The following is a 26,459-nucleotide window of genomic DNA, read 5'->3' as shown; positions in this document are numbered from 1 at the left end:
CTAAACATGATGATATGTGCCTAGTACTAATAAACCTATTCCTTTGCAATTTCCTTTAATAGTAACTGTCACAAGAAATTCAATAGATACTCAAAGGGAAAAAACAAAAAAACTTTAGGATATGGAGGAGCAAGGGTGTGGGACAGTTGTATTGCTTTTCTAAGATGACAAGAAAGGTGCATTAGGCTGACTACATTTTGTTGTAAAATTTGATGGATAGACATTTCTTGAAAAAGCCAAAAATTCATCAAATCAATCAATTTCAGTGTAGCAAAATATAAATTTGGTTTTCTGTTGCCATATTAATCTGATTTGTAAACTTCCAATAGTGGAGACAAAAACCTCAAAATAAGAATTGAAATTTCAATTAACAACAATATATATATATTTGGTAACTAAACACTTTATTAACACTTCTGGGAATTAAGAATATGCCATGCTATGTTAAGTTTACATGTAAACAAAATCATATTAGAAAGTAGTAGATCAAAATAAATAACTTTCAAAATCTGCAGAAGTTTTATATATTTGGCATACATTATAGCAAATACTAAATCAGTTATTTATGCATAAAAATATATACTTTACAAAATCAAATGCAAATAAGCCCTGGTACTACTGGTTGTCATTGACTAACAAAACCTATTAAAAATATTAAGGCAAAATAATACTGCTCTTTAATTTTAAAGGCTTTAATTCATTAATAATCTGAGTAATTCTAGACTTTTCAGTCAGACCACTTAAAAGTTGTCTATATGTTCCTTGATTATATGCAGATGATGATATAAGAGGGCTGTAGACTGATGTCTATTTTTTCCTATTTGAAAAATACTGTCCTGATGTTAAATAAATACCCAGAATTCAAAGGACATCTTAAACCTTAATGTTGTCAAAGATTCTATGGTCAAGTACAGAATGGAAAATAGAATTAATTTATAACTTCGTCAGGGACTTTTAGTTTACAATAAATATTTATTTCTCACAATACCAAAATAGCTTTTTTTTTTAACCTCATGTTCTTTGAGGGACCCTGCAGTTTGTGTATTCAAAACAACAAAGATTACATTTCAGAAATAATTCATCTACTGAAATGCTTTGGGGTGACATGAGAACATGAAAGGCACATATCTTTCCTTGAAAACAAAATTCTGTGGTTAGGATTTCAGAAAAGCTTTCGATTGTGTCATTCACTCATGGCATGGAACTGAAGACAAGTGAATTGTTTTCTGATTTCACTAATTTTCAATTTTTTTTGTATGGAGGTTCAGCATAACAAGGGGTCACTCAAGTAGTCTCAGTGCTAGTCAGGTTGGAAAGTGGAAAACAAAAATTTGGAAAAGGAATTAAAAAGTGTGAATCAAAACTGTATCACTCTGGGCTACAGGAGAAGAGTTGGCTATTTTGATGGACAGCTCACTGAATCAAATAACACTAACAGCTGTAGGAATATTTAACCACATTGGCTTCAGAAGAGGTGAAAAAACAGCTCCATATATCCATATTTGGTGTATGATGGACAATTCTAGTTGCCAAAGGGTACCCAGCCATTGGAGGCACAGCAAGAAAAAAAAAGGCAACCACGCTGAAGATAACATGAGCCAATAAGATGTCTGGAAATTTTTTAATGAAAGACCAGTGAGACAGATTGACCACATTTCATGTTCTGCGTTGTACTTTCCTATATTCTAAATCATATTGGAATGTATGTGTAAACAAACAAATGATCTTTAAATGCTGTTTAGATGAAAATAGTTCAGGGTTGGGGGCAGTGTTGGAAGGGGGAGTAATTTATCACATTCATATTCAACCTTGGACTGCCTCTTTCTTTTAAGTAACTCTCTTAAGGAAGTTACTAACATTTTACATCATGCCTAATGGTATATGAAGTTACCTGCATCCTAAGGACTGCAGCATTTCAAGGTGTCAGCTCACCAGTTCAAGGAGAATTGGGGATGAACAGGAAATATTATCCTAGCAAACAATACCCCATAACTCAAATGAAAACAAAAACAATTACTTTGAAAAGGTGATAGTAATCTGGAGGTTTGAAGTACCCAAGGACATATACTTGTGCAATTATAATTTTAAGAGGTAGGTTACATGCCTGGGCAATGGAGGCAATTGGTTTTTGTAAACATGTTTGCATTTCATTATGATAATAACAACTTTAGAGCAATTTTAAGCCTGAGAAAAATATAAGCACTCATAAATATTCAGTCAGTATAAACCAGGCCCATCCAACCCATTGCTTGGAATTCTTTTTTAGCTAGTTTAAGTCAGAACCAGTTAAAAGAATTGACATTTTAGCACCAGAGATGCAACAAACCAGTCCATTTTCACTGACAGTATTTTAAAGTTCAGAATAAATAATGATTCCTGTCAATAATCATTACCTGAAACTGTTGACATGCAAATTAACACCAAGGGAGATATTTTGACATGTTCCTTTCTCTCTCTCTCTTCGCTACAAAACTTGCAGAAGTACATGAACACCAGTACAATCACCAACCTAAGTGCATTTAACACAAGATTTGTTTCAATAAACCAGCTAAAGGTGACCAGCGCTAATTGATGTATGCTTATTGAGGCTAAAGTAAAACCTATTTATCTTTGTTGTAAACAATATTTCTTATTTGAATTCCTTCACATGTGCAAAACGAAATCCTGCAAGGACCTGAGGACACAACAATCCTGCAAGAATGGTGAATGCTTTCACAGCACACATTAATTGCATATGATGGCAGGAACGACTAATATGTAGCTTCATCCATATTATCATCACTAGCTTCATAGTTATCTCCATCATCGAAGTATGATGCAATGTAGTCATTTTCCTAAAATGAATGAAAATCATTATTCAGTTTAGTTTTCACAAATATGCGTTCAATATCTTACTTTCATGAACTGGAATTGCCAATAATGAAATAACATTACAGAAGATAGCCAATTAGCTATTATTTTGCATCTCCTATTTGTCGTGATGCTATAAAATATAGACTACTGGCGTTTAAAGATCAACTAACTCCAAAGCCTTGAACTTTGGTTCAGGAGAAAAACCCTTAACGATGATTGTCCTGCTCCTCAGATGCTGCCTGACCTGCTGGCTTTTCCAGCACCACACTTTGACTGTTAGTTTGTATGGGTATGTTGTTAATTTTGGGATATCACTTCCTTATAACATTTCAACTTTTTCCTCAGTAAGTTTCCGAAAAGCTAACTCCATTTTAATGTCACATGGGATCTGGGTGAATTCTTCATAGTTATAATGTATGTTCAAGTACATATGGAGTTGAAAATAAATCTGTTGAAAAATTCAAAAACTCCGGGTTGAATCTTACTTTATTGTCTAAGTCGGAGCTGAGTTGTGTTTTTTTGAAAAAAAACAAAAAAAAAAAAAATTTTGGCAAGATAAAAAGCTAAATTTGGGGGAGATGCTCCCAAAATCATGATCAGCCTTCCCAGACTGCTCATCTGATTCAGCCACAAATCTTACCATTGCTAAGCCCAGTACTGGAAAGAGACAAATTTATTAGCCCTCCAGATTTGGTAATAAGTACAAATGGGTACTTTTCGAATCAGTGGAACACGTTTACTATAAGTATTAGCTGGTCATCAATTTTGCCAGTCTTGTTCCTGAACAATGGCTGAAATGCTAAGTACTAACCTCTTCACATTCTTCCTCATCATATTCTTCTTCCGCAACTTCATCCTCTTCGTCATCTTTATCTTTCTCCTTCTCTTCAGTTTCTTCATCAGATTTATGTTCTGAATCCTTCTTCTCTAGAACCTACAGGAAACAACTATCTTCAATGCAAGTGGATGTTGCTTTTAATACAGAAGTAATAATATTAGAATATTGCAAAGTCCATGCAATTAGGCAGCAAGACGACAGGATCCTTTAATCATATGGATCACATGTGTAAGAAACAAAACACAAAAAGCACATTTTGCATTGGAAGAACAGATACCTAATTCAATTATATATGGTACAGAATTTAAGCAAAACACTAATGAGCAAAAAGGAGCTTCAATGTTCAACTAAATGTTTAATAAGCATTAGTAACTATTGATAGGTGCACTAAGTTGACCTTTATTTACATTAGTATCTCAGGCTTGCTGTCATGCCACAGTGAGACTCAGAACAGCATCTCATTTTCTTGCTTGGGACCCTGCAGCCTTCAGGACTCAATAGCGAGTTCAGTAATTTTAGGGTCTGAGTGCCTTCTTCCATGCCCTTTACCTACCCCAAGACCCCATTATAACATGGGCTGCTTTCATCATATCCAATCCATTTTCACCTACGAATTGTCCCCATTAGCAACTTTTCTTTCTCCCTGGCTCACCATCTTCCATTCCTTTAACTGCCTAACTGCTGTTCTTTCTCTCTGGGCTACATCTGTCATTTACCCCTTTAATCCTCCATCCCTCCCCTTCCAGCCCAAGAGGACTAGAATACAACACAAAGATGAAGGGGCAGCACCCTGGCTAGCACCGCTGCCTCACAGTGCCGAGGACCTGGGTTCGATTCCAGCTTTGATCGACTGTGTGGAATTTGCAGATTCTCTTGGCGCTCCAGTTTCCTCCCACCATCCAAGGACATGCAGGTTAGGTGGGCTGGCCATGGGAAACACAGGGTTACATGGATGGGAAGGGAGGGTCTGGGTGGGATGTTCTCTGGAGAATCGATGTGGACTCGCTAGGCCATATGCCATGCTTCCCCAGTGTAGGGATTCTATGATTCTTTAATGAATGTCTGAGGCTGCATGAAGCTTTGGTCAGATCACATTTGAAATATTGAGCATTTATTGGCCCCATATCAAAGCATGGACATTCTAGCATTGTAAAGGGTCCACAGAATGTTTATAAGAATGATCCCTGGCAAGAAGGGCTTATTAAAGGAGGAGCAGTTGGGGCCTCTGGGTCTGTACTCAATAGAGTTTAGAAGGGAGATCTCACAAACTTACAGAATACTGAGAGGCCTGGATAGAGGGGAAATTGAGAAGGCATTTCCCCTTGTAGGGGAGACTAGGAGCTGAGAGCGCAGGGTCAGGGTGAAGGGACAACCCTTTAGAATGAGAGAAGGAAGAATTTCTCAAGCCAGAGGGTGGTTAGTCTTTGGAACTCATTGCCACAGTAAGCTGTGGAGGCCAAGTCATTGAGTGTATTTAAGATAGAGATACGCAAGTTCTTGATTAGTAAAAGGGATCAAGAGTTACAGGGAAACACAGGAAAATGGGGTTAAGAAATATATCAGCCATGCTTAAAATGGCGGAGCAGACTTAAGGGGCTTTAATAGCCTAATTCTACCCCTATTGCTTACAGTCTTCTAAACACTGGTATTGCTAGCAATGTCCATACCAGGAAAACAAAATAAAGCTCTTGGGCAAAGTTTCAAAAAGGACAGGCTTTTCCAAATGAATATACAGACATGAGGATGTAAATCAGTGGGAAGTGTAAAATTTATAGAAAGGTCAGGGGAAAGAAGCCTCAGGTAGAAATTTTAGGAAGTAGTAAAAGAGGCATTGTTCATGCTGTCAAATAAAAGATGGGATAGCAGGAAAAACAGTTACGGCAAGAAATCTATATGAAAGAACATGGCTACAGAGCAATATCTAAGTCAGGAATGTCAGTACTTGCATTTTAAATGGAGTGGAAAACTCGAGGGATGCATGTGAATACAGAGGATAGACTTGATGAAATTTAGGCAATCGAGGCTGTTCTCCTCAAATCTCTCCTCGTAAGACAATCTTGCCATTCTGGTTAATCTGGTGAACCTCCACTGCACACCCTCTATGGCAACTATTCTCAACAGAAATATGGAAACTCACATTGGAGATGTCAGCCAAAAACAACGACAGCAAATAAATGAGAAAGCATGCAGGGGAGTGGAGGGTTCAAGAGCAGATCCTGCAGAGGTGCCAACAGTAACTATGCAAGGACAGGAAGAGGAGCCATTTACAATTAGATAAGAATATGGAACGATTTGTACAGTCCAACCCAGTCAGTCAATAATGCAGAGATGTTGGAAAAGTGGCCTGGTCAATTGCATCAAAGGCTGAAGACATTTTGAGAACAAGCAGCAGGGATGGTCATCTGTTACAGTTAGATGGTATGTTACTGTAACTCTTATAAGAAGAACTTCCGTACGGTGTCAGGGACAACTGCAAAGTTCTTTTTCTTAATTACTTTTAAATAAATTACTGGAGTACTCCAAGTTACTGAATTGATAACATTAACAGATAAAATTAAGATATAACATCAAGTCATTGATTAGCTACAAAAATAAACATGCAATTCTATTTCTCACCTCTAGTTTCTGTATTACTTCCTCATTAGTGACAGTTTGAGGTTTTTTGGGTTGGGAAACCATGGGTGCAGTATCTGCAAAAAAATTGAATAAGGAAACCTGTGTTCTGTAAGATTCACTAGATCTATAATTATCTAAAAGCAACGCTAGTAATGAAAGCTGGAAAAAACGTAAATTTAAAACTTTTTTTAGTTGTCATTCTAATCACTTCCCAACTCCAAATTACTGTTTGATTAGCATACACAATTTCATCATTGTTTACTCTAGTTATTAACAATGCCTTGATAGCCAAAAATATTCCATTTGCTCAAGATAATAATCAGTTCCCACAAAATAAATCAGCAGCTGTCAATGGTTTCCTTTGAAAGCTCATCCACACATTGTGAACAGACATTGATTCATGTGAAGTAGTTGCCTGGGCAACGGAGACTGCAAAAGGTGGAGCATATTAAATTGGGATATTAATGAAGGTCATCTCAATTTTCTTGTGTCATTAATGTGGCATTCCCCCCCAAACAGCTGAATGTTGAATTTCACCACATTTCAACTAAAAGTATCCCAAGTAGAAGATACATACATAAAGTTAGAGAGTCAAACAGCACAGAAACCGTCCTTTTGGTCCAACCAGTCCGTGCCGAACATAATTCCATGTTAAACTATTCCCACTTCCCTGCTCCTGGATCCATATCCTTCCAAAGCTTTCCCATTCAAGACATTTGGATAGGTACATGAATGTTGTAATTGTACCCACATTCACCTCCTCAGGAATACATAGAGTACAGATTTTAGATCTTTTCACAGGTTTCACCAACAATTTCTGTTTTTGTTTGCTATAGATCTTTTTGGGTTTGACACTCACGTTTGCTTAAATATGTCAGACACTGCTATGATCAAAAAGGCAGGTTGAACATTTGTAGCTTTTAAGTTCCAGTAGCTCTTTACTATTGTTTTATCCTGTAACCTAACTTCAGTTCTTTCAAGCACCAGATATCAGGCAATCTTCTGCATTAATTATGTTTGCTTTTTGAAGGTGGTGTACAAGTATTGGGTTAGTGAAACAAAAGGTTCATTAGTAAATTTATCTCCAATGGGTCATTTGGTTTAAGATTAAAAACTTAAATCAGATTAGTTCATAGAAAACTTGAGTGCACTAAAAATGAAACTACAAGAGAAGTTGTGGTGTGTAGCTTCTAACTATGAGCTTTTTTTCTCAAGCCACTAAATTCAGCTAATTCACTGTGTAAAGTAGTGCTCAAAGGAAAGGAAATGTTTTTGCAGCCACTATACACACATTTTACAGCACTATCAACATACTATGAATGGGATTTGGATTCATACTTACTGATAGGATCAATACAACACAATTAAGTTCATCAGTCCAATTCCACTAAAGTTTAAGGACTGAACTGGTTTCACAATTCAATTGCAGCTTGCTGCAAAGTGAGGTTTTATTAAGTTGGTCAAGTTGGATTTAACTTAAAGTAGGTAAAAACAATGACTGCTGATGCTGGAAACCAGGTTCTGGATTAGTGGTGCTGGAAGAGCACAGCAGTTCAGGCAGCATCCAAGGAGCTTAGAAATCGACGTTTCGGGCAAAAGCCCTTCATCAGCTCCTTGGATGCTGCCTGAACTGCTGTGCTCTTCCAGCACCACTAATCCAAAATTAATATTAAGTAGAACTAAGCATGTAATTTTGCTTATCTAGTGGCAAATTAATTCTTGCAGCTACTGGTCTTTGTAATGTACTAGCATACTTGGGACAATGCTGGTACAGATTATACAATAGACAGTGACTACCACTGGTTGGAGGGTGTATACAGTAAACCATGTAAAAGCTAAGGATTATTTGTCAAAATCCTAAAGCATATTATGTTCAATAAGCAAATGTCCTTAAGACTGAAATGACAAGCTTTGTAAGTGGCTTGGTGCAAGGTTTAAGAAATAGCCTACCTTATATTTTGCGTTCATGTATACTTACCAAGTTAAATCTCCCAAATGTCTGATTCCACTATGGTGCTTAGTTTATTGAGAAAAATAGGAGGTCCAGAGAACATGTTATGACTTGAGAGAGTGCATGGGTGGACACACACACACAGAGCAAGAGACAGAAAGGAGCAGAAATTGGACTAATCAGCCCATCAAGTCTGCTCTGCCATTCAATCATGGCTGTTAAGTTTCTCAACCCCATTCTCCCACTTTCTCTCCATAGGTTCTTGAGTGTCAATGGTTATCTGTCTTAAATATACAGAATGATCTGGCTTCTACAGCCTTCTGTGGCAATGAATTCCATAGATTCAGCACTCCCTCGAAGACGTTACTCCTTATCTTCATTCTAAAAGGAATTTCCTTGACACACAGACACAGAGGATATTTGTTGAAAGCTAGTGACTTTGATAATGAGATGGTGTAGGCAACTACATGCCGATTAGGAGCCTGAATTTACATATCTGCCCATCTTATTTACTGCACACAAATTTGAATGAAAACCCTGCCCTAACTCTCAACACAGAAGTGAGTCTATGTTGATTCCCTCGGAGTCTGTACTGCCAAAAATACAGTAAACCTTCTCTTCTAGCACTAGGCCCACAGGCTCATCCAAGTACTTTAAGATGTGAGGTCTTCAGCCTCAGCTTCCCACTTCCTAGATCTCTACCACCCTCAGGATGAAAACATTTTTCCTCAAGTTCCGTCTAAACATTTCATCTTTTCATCTTGAAGAGTTATATCCCCTTTCTATTGACCAAACTAAGGGAATAGCAGCTTTCTATCCATCCTGTCAATGTCCTTAATAACTTTATACACCTCAAATCAGGTCCCGCTCAAATTCCGACTTGCTTTTGTAGCTACAATGCTCCATCCCAGATAACATCCCGGTGAATCTCCTCTGCATCCCCTCCAATGTAATCACATGCTTCCCATACTGCAGGTATCAGAATTACACACAGTACTCCAATTGTGGCCTAGCCAAAATCCTTACAGTCCAACATAACCACTCTGCTCTTATAATCTACATCTTGACGAAAGGAGAGTTTGTCCCAAATACCTTAACTATTCCATTAACCTGTCCTGTGGCATTCTCGTGTACAGCCACTCCAAGATGCTTTGGTTCCTGAGCTTTCTAGGGTCCTGCCATTCAGAGTCTCGTTACTTCTTCCAAAGTGCATCACCTCATATTTTTCAGGGTTAAATTCCATCTGTCACAGATCTTCCCAATCCATCTTTATTCTCCTGTGGCCCAAGACCTTCTTCCACACCATTAACCACCTGGTCAATCTTTGTGTCACCCACAAACTTATTTATCATCCACAACCCCCACCCCAAATTCTCAAACACATTCTTTAAATATAATCAGAAGCAATAAAGGACATAGCACGGATTCCTGTGGTATGCTAGTAGATACCAGCCTCCAGTCACAAACAGCCTTTTACCACCACCACCCTCTGTCTCCTACCACTTAGCCAACTTTGGAACCAACTTGCCAAATGACCCTGGATCACATATGTTTTCACCTTCTTTGCCAGAGTCCTATGTGGGAATTTGAAGGCCTTACTGAAATCCACAAATTACATCAACTGCACTGCCCTCATCTACACGCTTAGTCAACTCCTGAAAAAATTCAACCAGATTTGTCAGGCATGAACCCACCCCCCTCTGATCAAACCTGGCTTCTCCAAGTAGAGACTAAGTCTCCCTTTCAGAATTTTCCGCAATAGTTTTCCTCCCACTGATGTGAGATGTACTGGTCTGTAATTCCCTGGTTTATCCCTACCATCATTCTTGAAAAGTGGACTCACGTTAGCTGTCCTCCAGTCCTCAGACACCTCCCTGTGGCCAGAAATAAATTAACAATTTGGGTCAAGGCTCCTGTGATTTCTTTCCTTATCTTCCACAGCAACCTGGCATACATCTTATTTGGCCTTGGGATTTGTCCACTTTAAATCACAAAAACTTCTCCTACACCTCCTCACTCCTATATCAAACTACTCAAGAACCTCGCAGTCCATCATCTTCTTGAATTCTGTACCTAAATCCTCCTTTGCCAGTGTAAAAGACATATCAAGTACTTATTTAACAATACCAACATCCTCCACCTCCATGCACAATTTCCCCCTTTGTCCTTAATGAACCCTACCCTTTCCCTGGTCATTCTCTTCCTTTCGATATATTTGTAGAATATCGCCATTCTCCTTAACCAAACCTGCAAGTATTCTTTCATGCCCCCTCTTTGTCTCCAAACTACTTTCATAAGTTTTTCCTCAAAATACTCTAACTTTAAGCAAATAACTTACCCTATCACACTAATGCTGATGAATATATGCAAAAGATGAAAGTAAATGAAACACTTTTCATAAGTAACTTGGAATAGAAAATATTTTATATTGATTAAATTGACACTCAGGGTTCAGCTTGGCATCCAGAATTTTCTTCAGGTGTTGGTCTAATTGAGTTTTTAAATCTCATGTACAGGTCCCAAGCCTTGTCATATTTCTGAAACAACCTCCCAATTCAAATATTTTAATTTGCATATTAACTTCAAGGTGAACCACAACTTGAGATTATGTCTGAGCTGTGAGACTGAGCTATCAAGACCACAGAAAATAAACTCTTGTACAACACTTCCCTAATACATTAAAACATGTCACAGTTGACCAATTTCATCTCTAACATCAATTGCTAAACAAGGAGGTCTCAAATGAAAAATGAACATTAGTACTTAATCTTCAATTAGAGGTCATTTTGTTTAATACAGGCACCATGGATGCTGGTTGGGGTTTGGGGTGGAGAGAAGAACACTTTAGAAAGGGACAACCAGAAACTAGTTCAGAATTGTTTATGTAATGCCTTGAAGCAGGAAAAGGAAGTGGAGTGAATTCTGCATTATGAATTAAGCTGATTAGGCATTCAATGACAGAACAGGGGAGGGAGAAGCAGTGGGGTACATAGAGGACAAACAGTGGCTAGTTGGCGGAGCTCAGGGGAATGGTTGTTTGTAGAAATGAAACAATGTTGAAACATGTGAAGCATTTATACAAGGGCAACATTTCTAACCTTCAATCTGATGTGAAACTGGTGCAAGCATGCAAGAATAGTGGAGGCATGAGAGAAGTACTTCGCAGAAGGATGGAGACATTTGGAAAGCTATTATTAGAGACGAATTTGCAACCCCTGGATTTGAGGAAGGAAAATACAAGTCACACCTGGAAGAAAGAGGTTTGGAGACAGTGAAGGTTTTCCTGGGGCCAACAGCATCAAACATGGAGGTGAGGCAGTGGTTAAGTAAATCAGCTGCTGTTGACAAAATATGGCTGAAAATTAGGAATTTGAAATCAACCTTGGGGTTGTTTTATTACCCTCACAGAGCAGATGGAGAAGAAACTGCTAGATTTTTAAAAGTTATGTAATTCCTTTCACCTAGTAGATCCAAGTACTGAGGATTATGAGTAAGCAATTGGTCAGCATTGTTAGCAGTTGAAACTTTATTGCTGGAACAGCACAGCAGGTCAGGCAGCATCCAGGGAACAGGAGATTCGACGTTTCGGGCACAGGCCCTTCTATTCCTGAAGAAGGGCCTGTGCCCGAAACGTCGAATCTCCTGTTCCCTGGATGCTGCCTGACCTGCTGTGCTGTTCCAGCAATAAAGTTTCAACTTTGATCTCCAGCATCTGCAGACCTCACTTTTTCCAGCATTGTTAGCACTCATGACAATCAATATATATTTGCAATTATCAAAATGCTGTTCTTTTATTGTGAGTAATGTAGCACAGAATGACGCCAATGGTGTGGCAATGGTAGTTTGTAGTGCCTTTCCCCATATTGGCAGACTGATGTTCCTCAAGCTATACACATACATTTTTAAATATGTAGGCAGGGTGGTGGTGTGTGCGCAATGTGTTTAGAGACACCTATAGCCCTTTGTGCCCAATTACTTGTTCTTTTTATCAATTTACAAAGTATAAAATGTAACAATTTTAAATTTCATTTGGCCTACTGAAATTAAAAATATAATTTCCTTGTGTCACAACATGTCCATCAGATCAAATTGAAAGCTTTTCCTCTAAAAGTAGTATTTTTAGGCATGGAGATGATTCCCAAGGAAAATTTATTCCCAAGTAGATACTGGGAAGATTAAAAGGATGGAGAAGCTCAATTCCCACTTTCATTTACTTGGCCACTGCTCATCTCTCCCACGATACATACATTATGTCTAGAATGGAAGAGGCAGGAGGAAGACAAAAAGAGTTTAGGTGAAGCAGCTAGTATCCACTCTCCAAAAATATCTTCTTCAGAAAAGCAATGAGTCTTGTTGGATCAACTGAAAACCTGAAGGCCATTAGGATCCGGGAAAAGCTCCAGTTATTTGTTTCAACATTTTTTTGAAATGTGTTCAGATAATGATTTTTTTAAAACTACTCAGACATTAATAGTATGAATTGTTGTATAAAACCCCTTGATATTTTGCTCAATCTTGCTAAAAGGAAAAATACTTGATAATTTTACCTTCCATCTTTGCATAAACAACATCAATATGACAATGCAACATGGCCTATTCAAGGAACTAACTCCAAGTCAAGCAGCACTTTCTCATTCCAGTGCCTGTGGGGCCAGATCCTCTACCCAGAGAGACGGTCAAATTGAAAATCTTATATTCTTAAAATGTGAGAAGTTATGTTATAATCCTAGCTAGAGGGAAACTTGGTTTGGCAGACCATAGTTTTAATTTTTTTAAAAAATGTGACAGCCAGTTACTGAACATTTTCACAAAAGACTGTCAAAAGAAAAGCCATTCACTATGTTCCATTATATGAGAAATATCAGCAAATTTCTGCATTCACTTAATGCTATTGTCCTTGGCAAATGTCACTAACCAAAACTGTTAAGTGAATTGAGTTATCAGCTTGTTTAGGACTGGACAGAATTCCTTAAGCAGCCTTGAAGTTAGTCTTTCCTGTCTGAAAACTCCACAACCTCTGCTTCCAGAGTTCATTTCCGAACAACTCAGCTTTATCTTCCCTAACCTTCACTGTTTGATACCATTAAAATGATAGCCCCTTTGCTATTAAAGACTTCTTCTCTTTGACTGAACCGATTTCTGTCCGAATGAAGCTGCTTCTGAACTTGTCTGTGTCTGGGTGTAAACCTTAAATCAGCTTACATCTTCACAATTATCTATTCAGATATGATTGCTATTATTTTAACTAAATTTGCACGATTTCTTGAAGATGCAGTCTTTAGCTCACAATTTTAAGCAGGATTTTGACCTTTTCAAGACAAAAACTGATCAGACCTACAGAACTGGAAAATAAAAGCCATTGTTCTTCACTGTTAAAATGTAAGCTCTCAGGGTGTGGAATGCCCTGCCTGCAACAGTAGTAGACTCGTCAACTTTCAGGGCATTTAAATGGTCATTAAATAAACATATGAATGATAATGGAATAGCGTAGGTTAGATGGGCTTCAGATTGATAGAGGACCGAAGGGCCTGTACGGCGCTACAATGTTCTATAAAATACATGTAACAAAAAATTAGGAACCTTCATCACAATTAATCATACAATGCAAAATATTGGAAGACAAAATATACACTTCAATGGCAGCACAGCCTTCATGTTCAGTGCAAACTGTACTTTTGTAAAAAATTCAACTACTGAAAGGGAGCAGAAGCAGCTTGAAGATTATGATAAATGATGCTCTGCTTTCCAAAATAAACTTGGAGATAAATTTATTACAAGGCACTTAAACTGGGCACAACAAAAAACAAAATCAAGGAAGTTGTGTAGCAAAGATTTTACTTCACACACCAAATCTGATATTACAAAATCATACTTACTTGTCTTTTTAATCCTTTTGATTCTTGGTTTTAGCTCTCTTGGAAGCCTTCTCCAATCTAAACATCAAAGTATTTAATTAACATGCAGGTCACTAAAGCCATAACATTTATAAAGCTATTGATCAGTTCAAAGTAGAAATGAACACATTAGAAGAAAATAAATTGGGCAGTTTGGGATAGCAAAAAGTAGATTGCATGACTACGAAGTTCCATATTTCAAAATAGCATTCTCAATATAAAGTAGTGTCAGAGATTAATGCAACTTTCTAGACTCTTTTCAGAAAATCAAGTCTGCTACATACAAAGTAACAATTTATTATGTTTCAAAAGCTACATAACTTACAAATTTAAAGTACACAAGGTGAGGTTTCCACCCACTCAACTATTGGGATGAAAATCTTGGCCTCGAAACACAATTAATTAATCTGAGATTCTGTCTTTAATGTGCCTCATAACATGTTTATTCCCATATCCTTCAATCAGAACGATTAAAAAGACAAGTTCCAGTTGAAACATTCAACTCACGTGGAACTAATAGTACGATCTTTGCATAATTCGCAAATATCTAAATTGTTGACTGCCACCTAACTTCCAAAATAGTTTTAATATGCAGAGATGCAATCAATCCAGACCAGAAGTTTTCACCTCTTCAAGCTGATTATCTCCCTCCTACTTTAATTTACTTTATGTCCTTCTATTATCTCTTGTAATATTATGGCTACCTTATTTATCTATGTGTTATGAAGAGATGTGATTCAAGCTACTTTTTAAAAATTACATGGACCCATACCAATAAACTTTGAATAAAAGCAAAATGCTGCAGATTCTGGAGTTCTGAAATGAAATTGAAGGTGCTCGAGAAATCCAGCAGTTCTGGCAGCATCTGTGTAGAAACACGGGTAATGTTTTGAGTCAGATTTTACTCTTCCTCAAAATGGATAAAGCTTTTAAACCAAGTGTACTTTGATACACACACAGACGTCTGAAAGGCTAGATGTTCAATAATCTGTGCATCTCTATCTAAGTAGATTTGGCAGACTGGTTCATAATCCTGAACCTCACAATCGGAGGCTTTTTTAAATGGCCACATCATCAAACTGGTTAAATTTAACATTGGTGACCAGTGGAGAAGTGAGACTGCACCCTTCCAACCTCAGTCTTTACCACAGTAAATACACAGAGTGAAAACCTTTTCTGTTGACAAACTGAGTACAGTCAATAACTCCCTGCATCAAGGGGAGCCAGTGATGGTGAAGAATCCTAGTGCCTTAGCTCCAAGGAAGGATATGAAGAGGTGTATTCAGGAGAAAATGATATCGGTAACATACTGGAGTGGAAGATTGGGTGATATCACACAGGTTTCCAGTCACTCCTGGGAACAAACAACTGGCAGAGGTGTTCAGGATAGCTGGGATCCTGACGGCCATTGCTATCCAGAGCTCCTGACGTACTTCAGCAGATTGCACAGTTTGACAAGGAAAGGTGGGATATTCTAGGCAGCACCTGCTCTGTTTTATAGACAGTTGAAGAAATGACAAAGAGGCCCACAGATTCAGAGTCTCAGCATATGCCTGTCTCCCTTCTGTCCTGCTGCGTCTCCCTCTGGAGATTGTGTGTAAGCCTCTAGTGGTTGCTGTTCTCAGTGGACTCTCTCACTCTCTCGCCACACCAACACCAGTGCTGACACTCTCCATGAAAGCAGATAATCTGTGGGGAATGTCAGAGAGAGAACACTATTTTGTTGATGCATCTTGCTATGCACTCACAATGTGGCAAGGGCTTCCCAACAAGATTATTGTTATGCCTCAATAAAATAGATTGGAGGTACGTGACCTTATTCACTTGTACATTGCAATGACCAAAGTTTTCAAGCTACATTAATACTGGAATTCTGCCCGCAAGCAGCCATGATACATTTCAGGATTAGCTGCACAATGCTGCCTTCCATTCTTCCTCTGGAATATGGTTGGCAACTGTGGGGGGAGACCTTCATGTTCTATTTTCAAATGCCTTATTCTCATGATTTGTCTGTAGCTTGTACAACAAGGAGACTATTAATGTGCACAATGTAAATAGACTCAGATGTTTACAGCACAGGCACATTTGGCTCATTGTGTCTGTGCTGGTCAGACTACACCAATCTTGTTCTCCAGCGTTGGCTCATAGACGTGGAGCCTATAGCGATCAGGTGAATATCTAAATACTGTTTAAACATTATGATAATCTCAACTATCCCTTCAGGTAGTGCCTTCCAGACACCCACCACCTCCAAGTGAAATAAATTTTCCTTAATTCTTTTCTTTTATCTAATCAAGATTGTTTGATTGGACCTACATTGTCAGACAAAATTGTGGCAATGAATGGCCTTAAAATCAAGTTTTTTCACTGCCTCCAAAGAAAACAAGCTTAATCCACCCACTTTGCACAAAGTAACAGCCATTTTATGAAGTCATTATGCAGTTGACTTTCAATCCAAAATGGCAAGGTTCCAATTTGATGTCTGAATGAGTGATTTGCAGACTTTGCCTGTGACCCATGATTGCCCCAATGTCCTTTCCCTCTTCTGTTCCTGTCCTCATGGCCCTGATAATGTTAATGTAAAGGAACTCAGCTGAAATGGGTAAAGCCAAGAAATTAATATTTCCACTTTACCACAAAGGCCCATGACTTGAGAAATTCCCATGCCATTTAGAGTTACTGTGACTCTGTTTGAACAGCCCCTATCAGAACTCCCAGTCACCACCTACTCAGGTTCCATGCTACTGGTTCCGGATCTATGACACCACTTCCTCAGAGACCTTTCAATTCATGAATAGATCCCTGCTTGGAGTGGAGTTGCTTGTTTACTCTGGGAGTCCCTGTCCTCCCCCGAGCATTATTAACTAATCCCCAGGACTGACTATGACCCAGTCCCAGACTGATTTCTCAACAACATAAATGACCTAATATAATGCCTATACTGCTTGCACTTGACCTCTTGTGGCCTAATCCTTGGACTGCAAGCTCATGAATCCACAGACTCTAGTAGGGCCATATGTTTAAAATTGACCACATCCAAATACCTGGACTAGAATTTGACAAGCCCTTTTACTGACTTATACTGGTACCCCTTGAATGACTTTAGCCCCCCTTTACCCAATGATTCTTGCTCTTTCGCTTTGAGACATGGCATTTGTGAGCACTCCTACCCCTGACCTCATGAAGAAACGAATGCCATTGATAAAACAATTGAAGATGGCTGGACCTAGGACACCACCCCAAGTAACTCCTACAATGATACCAAGGGCAGTCACCTCACTTCTTCAGTCCAGCTTTTTTGTCCATGTTTGGATCAATATTGTAATGAGCTCAGGAGCTGAATGGTCCTGTCAGAACCCAAACAGAGTCAGTAAACAGGTATCTTTTTGACACACCACTCCATAGCATCATCATTGGCCTATTTTGTCACTTTTCTGATAACCAAGAGTAAATTGATAGGGCTGAAATTACCAACTTGGATTGGTCTTTATTTTTCAGGACAGTACATATTAAGGGCAAGTTGCCACAGTCAGGTAGATACCAACACTGGTATCTAGATGGTTCAAGAGCACAAATCTTCAGTATTATCACTGAAATGTTGTTAGGGCCTATATTCTTAGCATTTAGCCATGGCTTGTTATTATATGCAGAAAATCAACTGCATCCCTGATAGTGTGTACACCTCAGGATCAGGGTGAAATTGATCATCCAGATAGTACTTTTGGTGGACATGGACGATATTGTTATTTGCAAAAATGTACTGGGCTTCACCCATCATTCAGGATGCAAATATTTGCAGAGCATATCCTCCTGTTAGTTGTTTAATTGTTTAAAACCATTCATGACTGGATGGGGCAAAACTGTAGACCTTGGATCTGATGACCTATGTTATTGTAATGACTGAAAAATTTCAAGGACATGTGCTCGACTTGTTTCCTTACATGGGCAGAATGCTGATCTGACTATTGGTTTATGCAAAGTATTATGGCTTTGAAGATAAAAATCTAGGCACAAACTACAATTCAAAAACTATTTCGAAATCCTGTCTTCCATCACACAAGGTCTGATGTGGATTCCATACCCAAAGCTACAACTTGCATATTAAATCCATGCTTGCCTGACTTGCCAAGTGTTTATACCAATTTTGTTTTATTTCAAACTTTCATCACCCAATGTCTTTTTCCCCCTTCACTCAGGCTTACTCAGGCTTTTTCACTTCCACCAACTCCCACAAAACCCAAACTCTTTTCTGACTCAATCCCAATGATAACTCAAAATTGGCAACACAGGAAAATCCAAGCTCAGAAACATAAGTCTTGTGCTGAAGGGCAGAGGAACTCTGAAGTTAGATGCAGGAAGAGATTTGGATGAGTTGGTTTACTGAGGGTGGAGCATGGAAATTCAAACAAAAGTGGAGGAGTCTGAAGGTGACAAAGGTATGGAAGAGGGTTCTTGATAGTTGGACTGAGACAGGGGTGGAGGTAGGCAATGTAACAGGGAACTAGAAACTAAGTTCAAGGCAAATAGTAATTTCCTGCCAATAATGGTTTCAAGATGGTGAAGTCACTGAACTGGTAGAGTATGGGCCCAGAGAATTAGTCTGGGCCTGTGTGTTCAACCTCACCACAGCAACTGGTAGAATTTTTATTCAATTAATAAACGTTGAATAAAAACCCAAACTTAGTGATGGAGACCATGAAACTCACTTGTTGTAAAAAATATCCATCTGTTTCACCAAATTTGTTATCCAAACTGGCTCCAGACACAGTATTGTGATTGGTTCCTAATTGCCCTGTGTAATTGCCTAACGAGTCACTCAATTCAAGGGCAACTGGAGATGGGGAACACATACTGGCCTAACCGGTGATGCCAACATTCCATGAAAGAAATTTTTTAAAAAGTTTTCCTTATTAAGGAAAGGAGCAGCTCAGTGGCACATTGGTTAGCACTGCTGCCTCACAGTGCCAGGAACCAATGTTCGACTCCAGCCTTGGATGACCATCTGTATGGAGTTTGGACATGGTCCTTGTGTCTGTGTGGAGCTCCAGATTCCTCCCACAGTCCAAAGATGCACAGATTAGGTGGATTGGCCATGCTAAATTGCCCATAGCATCCATGGATGTGCAGGCTATGTGGGTTAGTCATGGAAAATGCATGGTTACAGGGATGGGATTCTCTTCATGGGTCAGTGCAGACTCACTGGGCCAAATGGCCCCTTTCTGCACTGTAGGGATTTTATGGGTCTATGATTTCTAGTACTTCTGCATGCAGATACTAGAACAAAGCCTGATTAGACAATCTCAGCTGTACGGAGAGTCCCCTCCAAGCCATGTTTTCTTTTAAACATTCTTTGCTTCTGTTTGTTTTTTTCTCTACCAGACAGATTAAAGTACCCTTTTGTTCATGTTCTACCACTGTATTAATCATGCCACAATCATGCCATAATTGTTGATAGACAAAGTTATTTTCATGGAAATTCTTAACAGGCAGGTAGATAGGAGGGATGTTTTTTGCGATTCTCGACCAAGAAAAATGTTTACAGCATTAAACCTGATGATGTTCATGTTATCTTGAGTCTCAAATGTACCAGATCAACATGTATGCAGGTTACATTTATTGTACAAATTGAAATCTGCCAAATCATCCCATTTACCCATTGACTCTAATTGGCATTATTCCAGACATGGAAATAGTGCAGTGATAGTTTTATATGTAACACATGAAATCATACCAAATGGTTACATGATTACTGTTCATTAAATAGATTTTCTAAACAAGTGATATAATAACTTGACCAAAGGTGCTGAAAAGCAATAGTCAATAAAAATGTAAGGAATAAAGTACATCCAATGTACATCATAGATAGTCTGATACAAACATTTAGCTAATTCAATTGATCGCTTGACAGGAGGGTAAATATAAATTAACCGGCACCAATAAATGAATTTGGTGTTACCTGGTATCCAATCTTTCTTGCAATCATTTTCTTGATACTTGTTTGCATATCTTTCAACGTCTAAATGAAAGAAATATCTTTGAATGTAGCATCCTTTGACTTAAAATTTCCAATTGCAGAATTTCACAATCAAACCATTACGCAAGTCACAATTTGTTTTGTAATCTGATCATTCTTCATCATTGTGTTGCACTATGTACATAATTTCAACAGTTTTATTAAACCAAAATGTGCTCAAATATTCTTGTATTAAGAAAAATGACAGTATTGATACAGTTGTATAGGTTATAGACTGCCATCTGGTGGCAAAGCTAAAGAGAACACATTAAAATGACAAACTTGATCAGGGAAATGCAAACTTCTATTTCAACACAAAAGGAAGTAAAATATTAAATGTACTCGGTGATTTTTAAAAAAAATTAACATCCTAATGTCCTGTTATCCAATTTAGAATCCAAAATCAGGTTACCCCTCCTAACTCACGCTGAGGTACAATTTCATATCTTGAGTGTACTCTGGTACCAAGTGTCAAAGTAGACTTTTTCATGGAGCCTAGCTTAGTAGGGTATTCAACCAAGTAGAATGAGGATCACCATTGAACCCGTTTCTGTCTTCGCTCAATATCCGTATAATTTAATTCTCGATTAAGACACATGGATAAGCAGCAGGAAGTGAACCCTAGCTCACAAGGGCCAATGGAACAAAGCAGCCAACTGAGATCAGTTGATTTGGCACTGACTGTAAACTGACTTGAGAAAGAAGGAATGTGTGGGGCATGGCATCGATTCATTTTACAACAGAATGTCTGTTCACTGATAATTTACCTGCAAATAGGATGCAGATAAATAGGAATATTGCAGAAAGTTTGTACTACTTACATTCAACTTAATGGTCTTGCTGATCTTTTTCATTTGAATCCATAAAAATGTATTGAGATAACTCTTCCTTGCTCTTTCAATATTTCTAGATTTTTCCAAAACACATTTTAAACATCACATTGTATTCCTTGTCAATGACAAAATATTGAAGTTTCAAAGATCTTGTTTTGGAAAATCAATACTTTGCCAACTTTAGCCTCTTAAATAAACTTATGTGAATTATTTTTAATGTAAATTGCCAAAGTAAAACAGGCAATCATTATGGGTATACCCAAAATACCCATAAAGTATTACATTTTATTACCCATATCCATTTCACAATGTCCCCATAAACATGCCATTACCATTCCATACTATTCCTTACCTTTCTTTATATCAACATGGTCAATATAATATGGTAGTTTCTTGCAGGCTCCTCTTAGCTCTTGCTTCAAGGCCAGGATATAGTTTACATCTTCCCCTGTATTCAAGGGGACAGGCTTAAATTCTGTGGGCTACAGATTGGTAACGTAGGTTATCATAGAGGACAAGAACAATAGGCAATACCATAATTGGAACTGGATAGGCACGTACCTTGCCCAGTCATATATTTCCTGTCAAAGTACGTTGCATTTCTTCTAGAATTATAATACTTTATTCAAGAAACAAGCTCCTGCCAAGTCTTAAACTGAACCTTTGTACACAAAGTAAAAATCTTAATTTTTGTTCATGATAGTTACATATGATTTCATTCAATGTGAGTCACCCAATAAAAAGCATTTTATCTTATTTGTCCCTCTTTCTATAGTTATAACATGTGCCTCAAATATAAACCATCCATTGTGTGTAACCAGAATCAGTAAACAGTGAGGTTAAAACCTATTCTGTTACCCTGTGACAGATTGCAGTTGTGACTTTTAGAAGAGAAAAGGCTGAGATTTATATTGGATGTAAAAAGTTGTTATGAGAGACTAAGATAGAATTAACAGGAAGGACCCATTTTCCTTCGCAGCAATGTTAATAACCAATGACTGGGCAAGAAATTGGTGTTAAGTTTGATTAGTTGTGATCATTGTGAAAGGCTAGACTTTATCAAGGGCTGTATGATCCAATTCTGCACCCATTTCATATCTGCATATATCTTTCTTGTATTTCACATATTCACAGTAAAGAAAAAAAATCTCACTATTAGGAAAAGCATTTTGAATGGGACAGGAAGGTCACAAGAAAAACATGCATATCATAAATATCAAAAACTGAAAGAATTGCTGATGCTGGTAATCAGAAACAAAAAAATTGCTGGAAAAACAAAGGAAAACACTATAGGTTACTCTATCTAACTGGTGTATTGAAGCCTTAAGGTCGGTAAAAACAAGGACTGCAGATGCTGGAAACCAGAGTCTAGATTAGAGTGGTGCTGGAAAAGCATAGCAGGTCAGGCAGCATCCGAGGAGCTGGAAAATCGACCCTGATGAATAGAGGCCCTGATGATGGGCTTTTGCCCGAAACGTCGATTTTCCTGCTCCTCGGATACTGCCTGACCTGCTGTGCTTTTCCAGCACCACTCTAATCTAGACTATTGAAGCTTTAAGCCTTGCGACCCCATTTTCCTGCTGCTGGTATTGTGTATCACTAATAAAGCATGATATGGTTAAAGAGAATGTAAATGACTCTAACAGAAAGATTGTAGTTTTTCATAACATAGCTGTTACCGATAGTATCAGGCATTAAAAAGTTTTATCTTTACTGAGCTTTTGAACAAGCATAAATTTTAGAATGAAGATTAGTTTGGTCATATCTACAAATTGAAGCAGTAATCTTCTAGCTAATTCTAGATAGTAAAAAACAGCTTTACAGAAGTCTTTTCTGAGCATGCCCTTAAGACTCAACTGCAGTACCACCCACTGACGAAACGAAAAATGCACCGCGTCTAATTTATATGCTGCAGTCTGCACTTTGAGCACCATCGTATTTTTATATTTAACTCTAATCTTTATCATACAATGAATGTAATACATTAAATGAGATCATGGTAAGTGTGAAGTAATTTCAACTTTTTTTTCTCAAAAAAAGTCTTAAGAGATACTTTCCAGTTAAAACTTTGTTTAAACAGATAGTGGGAGTAAAATCCGACATTTCACAGAGTGAGGCATCATTAGCCTTTACCGTTACTCTGAAGTGGAAAGAGCTACTCCGAAACCAGTGGATTAAGTTTACGTTCTCACTTTATAAAAGGAGTGAGCGGAGAGATATTCGTAGCACAAAAGCAGTTTAACTCGTTGCGGGATCCACCAACGCATGGTGTAATTTACCGAATGGATTACCTGTAGCGACACTTACCGGAAATAAAGGGAGGGGTTGATATGCAGCTTCAGGCAGAGTTTCACCCCGGGAAAAGCCAATAGCTTCGATGTTGAAAGTGAATTGTGCTCTGCCTCGGCCGCGACCTGATCCAGACATTGCCACTTAGAAATCCTACACCAAATCAACCGTGTTCAATGAACAGAACATAAAGATGCACACAGTTACAAACTGAACCGGCTTCTCTGCCAACCTAAAGCCTCCCTGCTTACATCAGCTGGCTCCTACTCAGCATTTACTGCGGGATCTGAAGCAGACTGACCACGCCTCAATCAGCAATGCACTTTGCTGTTCTATTGTAATAAGTTATCAACACATTCTCGTTAACCTTTTTAATTTAATATCGTTAGTAATTTTCCCTTTAAAGAATTTGGAGCCGGTTGGATCGTTACTTCTACGCGCAGGAGTTTACACCTAAAAGCAAATAAGCAGCACATTCATAGCACTGCACTACTCCTGCTGCCAGGGAAATGTTTCTATTTAAAATGGTTATCCCGCAGGCATCTTTCAACTTTTATATTCACATGTGCTTGCCGCACGCAAACTCACCAGCTACCGGAACTGCTTATTTTAGGAATACGCATGCACCGCTTCTGATTGAGCCACGTAAAGGCAATGTGGCAGTTTTTGAACTGCCTGTTTTAAATGAACTCTGCTATGTATTACATAAATCAAGCAAGCTCAGTCAACAACAAAAAAGATGCGTTTGGGTGTCTCTGTGACATTGTGAAAATAGCATGATCAGGCTGAATTGGCACACGCTGTTGCAAGTGTCATGAACTTCCAGCTTTACAAGTTAAGTCTCACTTTTATTTAGGGTTTTTCTGAAGGTTGAGGACAGAAGCTGTTGATTATAAAGTGTCAATGCTGAATATAAAGTTTTTTTGTGTAAATATTATGTTTCATATTGTAATAAATGCTGCATTTTCTGTCCAAAATGAATTCCAAAAAAGGACAGTAGTCTAGAAAATTAAAGCAACAAATGCTGGGGATCACAGCAGGTCAGGCAGCCTCCGTGGGGAGAATGGAAACCAAGATTTCGAGTCTAGATGACTCTTCAAAATAGCATCTAGAGTCAACTAGAGTCAAAATGTTAGCTTGCTGTCTCTCCGTGCATACTGCCAGTCCTGCTGCGAGCCCCGGCATTTGTTGCTTTCAGTGTAGATTCCAGCATCTCGGTGTTGGGGCCGCAGCTATACACGTTATATATTAATGATCTGGATGAAGGGACTGGGGGCATTCTAGCGAAGTTTGCCGATGATACGAAGATAGGTGGACAGGCAGGTAGTACTGAGTAAGTGGGGAGGTTGCAGAAGGATCTAGACAGTTTGGGAGAATGGTCCAGGAAATGGCTGATGAAGTTCAATGTGAGCAAATGCGGGGTCTTGCACTTTGGAAAAAAGAATACAAGCATGGACTACTTTCTAAACAGTGAGAAAATTCATAAAGCCAAAGTACAAAGGGATCTGGGAGTGCTAGTCGAGGATTCTCTAAAAGTAAACATGCAGGTTGAATCTGTGATTAAGGAAGCAAATGCAATGTTGTCATTTATCTCAAGGTTGGAATATAAAAGCACCGTTGGGCTACTGAGACTTTATAAAGCTCTGGTTAGGCCCCATTTGGAGTGCTGTGTCCAGTTTTGGGACCCACACCTCAGGAGGGACATACTGGTACTGGAGCGTGTCCAACGGAGATTCACATGGATGATCCCTGGAATGGTAGGTCTAACATACGAGGAACGGCTGAGGATCCTGGGATTGTACTCATTGGAGTTTAGAAAGTTAAGGGGAGATCTAATAGAAACTTACAAGATAATACATGGCTTGGAAAGGGTGGACGCTAAGAAATTGTTTCTGTTAGGCGAGGAGACTAGGACCCATGGGCACAGCCTTAAAATTAGAGGGGGTCAATTCAGAACAGAAACGCGGAGACATTTCTTCAGCCAGAGAGCGGTGGGCCTGTGGAATTCATTGCCGCAGAGTGCAGTGGAGGCCGGAACGCTAAATGTCTTCAAAGAATTAAGGGCTACGGGGAGAATGCGGGTAAGTGGAGTTGAAATGCCCATCAGCCATGATTACATGGCGGAGTGGACTCGATGGGCCGAATGGCCTTACTTCCACCCCTATGTCTTATGTCTAATGGTCTTATCTGCAGTAATTTGCTCCTAAATAGTCCTAAAAATATTAGCTTTGCTGAAAATAAATGAGAGATTCCAGGCCACCTCAAATAAAGGCAGATGGGATCAGTTTAGAATGGCATTATGGTTGGCCTTGATATGGTGGGCTGAAGGGCCTGTTCCTGTGCTGTACTGTTCTATATTTCTATGTTCTATTTATAGGAACAAATGGATAAATTGAGATGTTTTGTAACAATTCACCCTTGATAAATAGCAAAGATGCTAAGCTGCTAACACTATCCATTTAGGGCCAGCGCTCAGAAATTCAACATGTGGACCAGTATAATGTTCTTTGTTACAATATTACAACTGTGCTGGAAGGAATCTACTGGTATTCAAGCCTGACTCCTTGAGTCACACCATTAGTACTGATTCAGTCACCAAATGGCTGATTACTTTCTAAAAGCAAATTGGCAACTATTAGTACACATTCTCCATAGTTTCTTCCAAAGCCAGGTTTTTGTGCACTTAAGGGCAATGAAGCCATATCTCTTATCACCCCAAAGTTTTATTTTACTGTTTTCCCAAATTCATTGGATTTTCTATAATTAGTGAATGAATCACAGTCCATATTAAACCATTGACCTAGTTTCCAAAAAACCACATAAGGTCATTTGCATCTTGGTTAATTGAGAAAGTGCCCAAAAAATATCTTCAAGTTTTTCACACCGTCCATAAATACGTAACTCATCTATTGTTTTTAATCTACAACTGGCCAAGCTAACTGGCCTTCTTCCCCATTATACCATATTATCACTCCAAGATTTGTACAATGTATTTGCCTCCCAAACTACCTGAATCTATTCCAGTTTCTTTTTACACATCATACACTGAGGCCTGGATGTCATGGTCATTTCACAAACTAGCATCTTTTTTATTGTTCTAAATTTCTTTTACACCACAGTCAGAATGTTTGCACCTGTTGCAACTCTTTGCCTTTTTTTTCAGATATGAGTT

General features: G+C 38.5%; 2 protein-coding genes across 3 annotated transcripts in view; one reads left to right on the top strand and one right to left on the bottom strand.

The window, feature by feature from the left end:
* Positions 1–422: 422 nt before the first annotated feature.
* Positions 423–23,814, bottom strand: polr3g (polymerase (RNA) III (DNA directed) polypeptide G). The gene is made up of 7 exons (XM_043709090.1): positions 23,306–23,814; positions 21,351–21,480; positions 20,109–20,168; positions 14,135–14,191; positions 6,308–6,381; positions 3,665–3,787; positions 423–2,834 (listed from the first exon to the last, which is right to left on the bottom strand). Exons 1-7 carry the CDS (start codon positions 23,423–23,425, stop codon positions 2,751–2,753), a joined length of 648 nt encoding a protein of 215 aa, XP_043565025.1. The 5' UTR covers positions 23,426–23,814; the 3' UTR covers positions 423–2,750.
* The window catches only part of LOC122559500 (ATP-dependent Clp protease ATP-binding subunit clpX-like, mitochondrial), a 58,960-nt gene continuing 55,402 nt past the window's right edge, over positions 22,902–26,459 (top strand). Inside the window, exon 1 of one of the 2 annotated variants that reach the window (XM_043709058.1) lies at positions 22,902–22,997. The gene's annotated coding sequence lies outside the window, so the exon portion shown is untranslated. Of the gene's footprint in view, positions 22,998–23,945; positions 24,122–26,459 lie in introns of those variants that run through there. The other variant, XM_043709068.1, reaches the window with a different exon arrangement.

This window comes from Chiloscyllium plagiosum, chromosome 2 (assembly GCF_004010195.1).
Source record: "Chiloscyllium plagiosum isolate BGI_BamShark_2017 chromosome 2, ASM401019v2, whole genome shotgun sequence".
Lineage (NCBI taxonomy): Eukaryota > Metazoa > Chordata > Chondrichthyes > Orectolobiformes > Hemiscylliidae > Chiloscyllium > Chiloscyllium plagiosum.
Note: the sequence above shows the minus strand (reverse complement) of the source record. Positions and strands in the feature narration are given on the sequence as shown.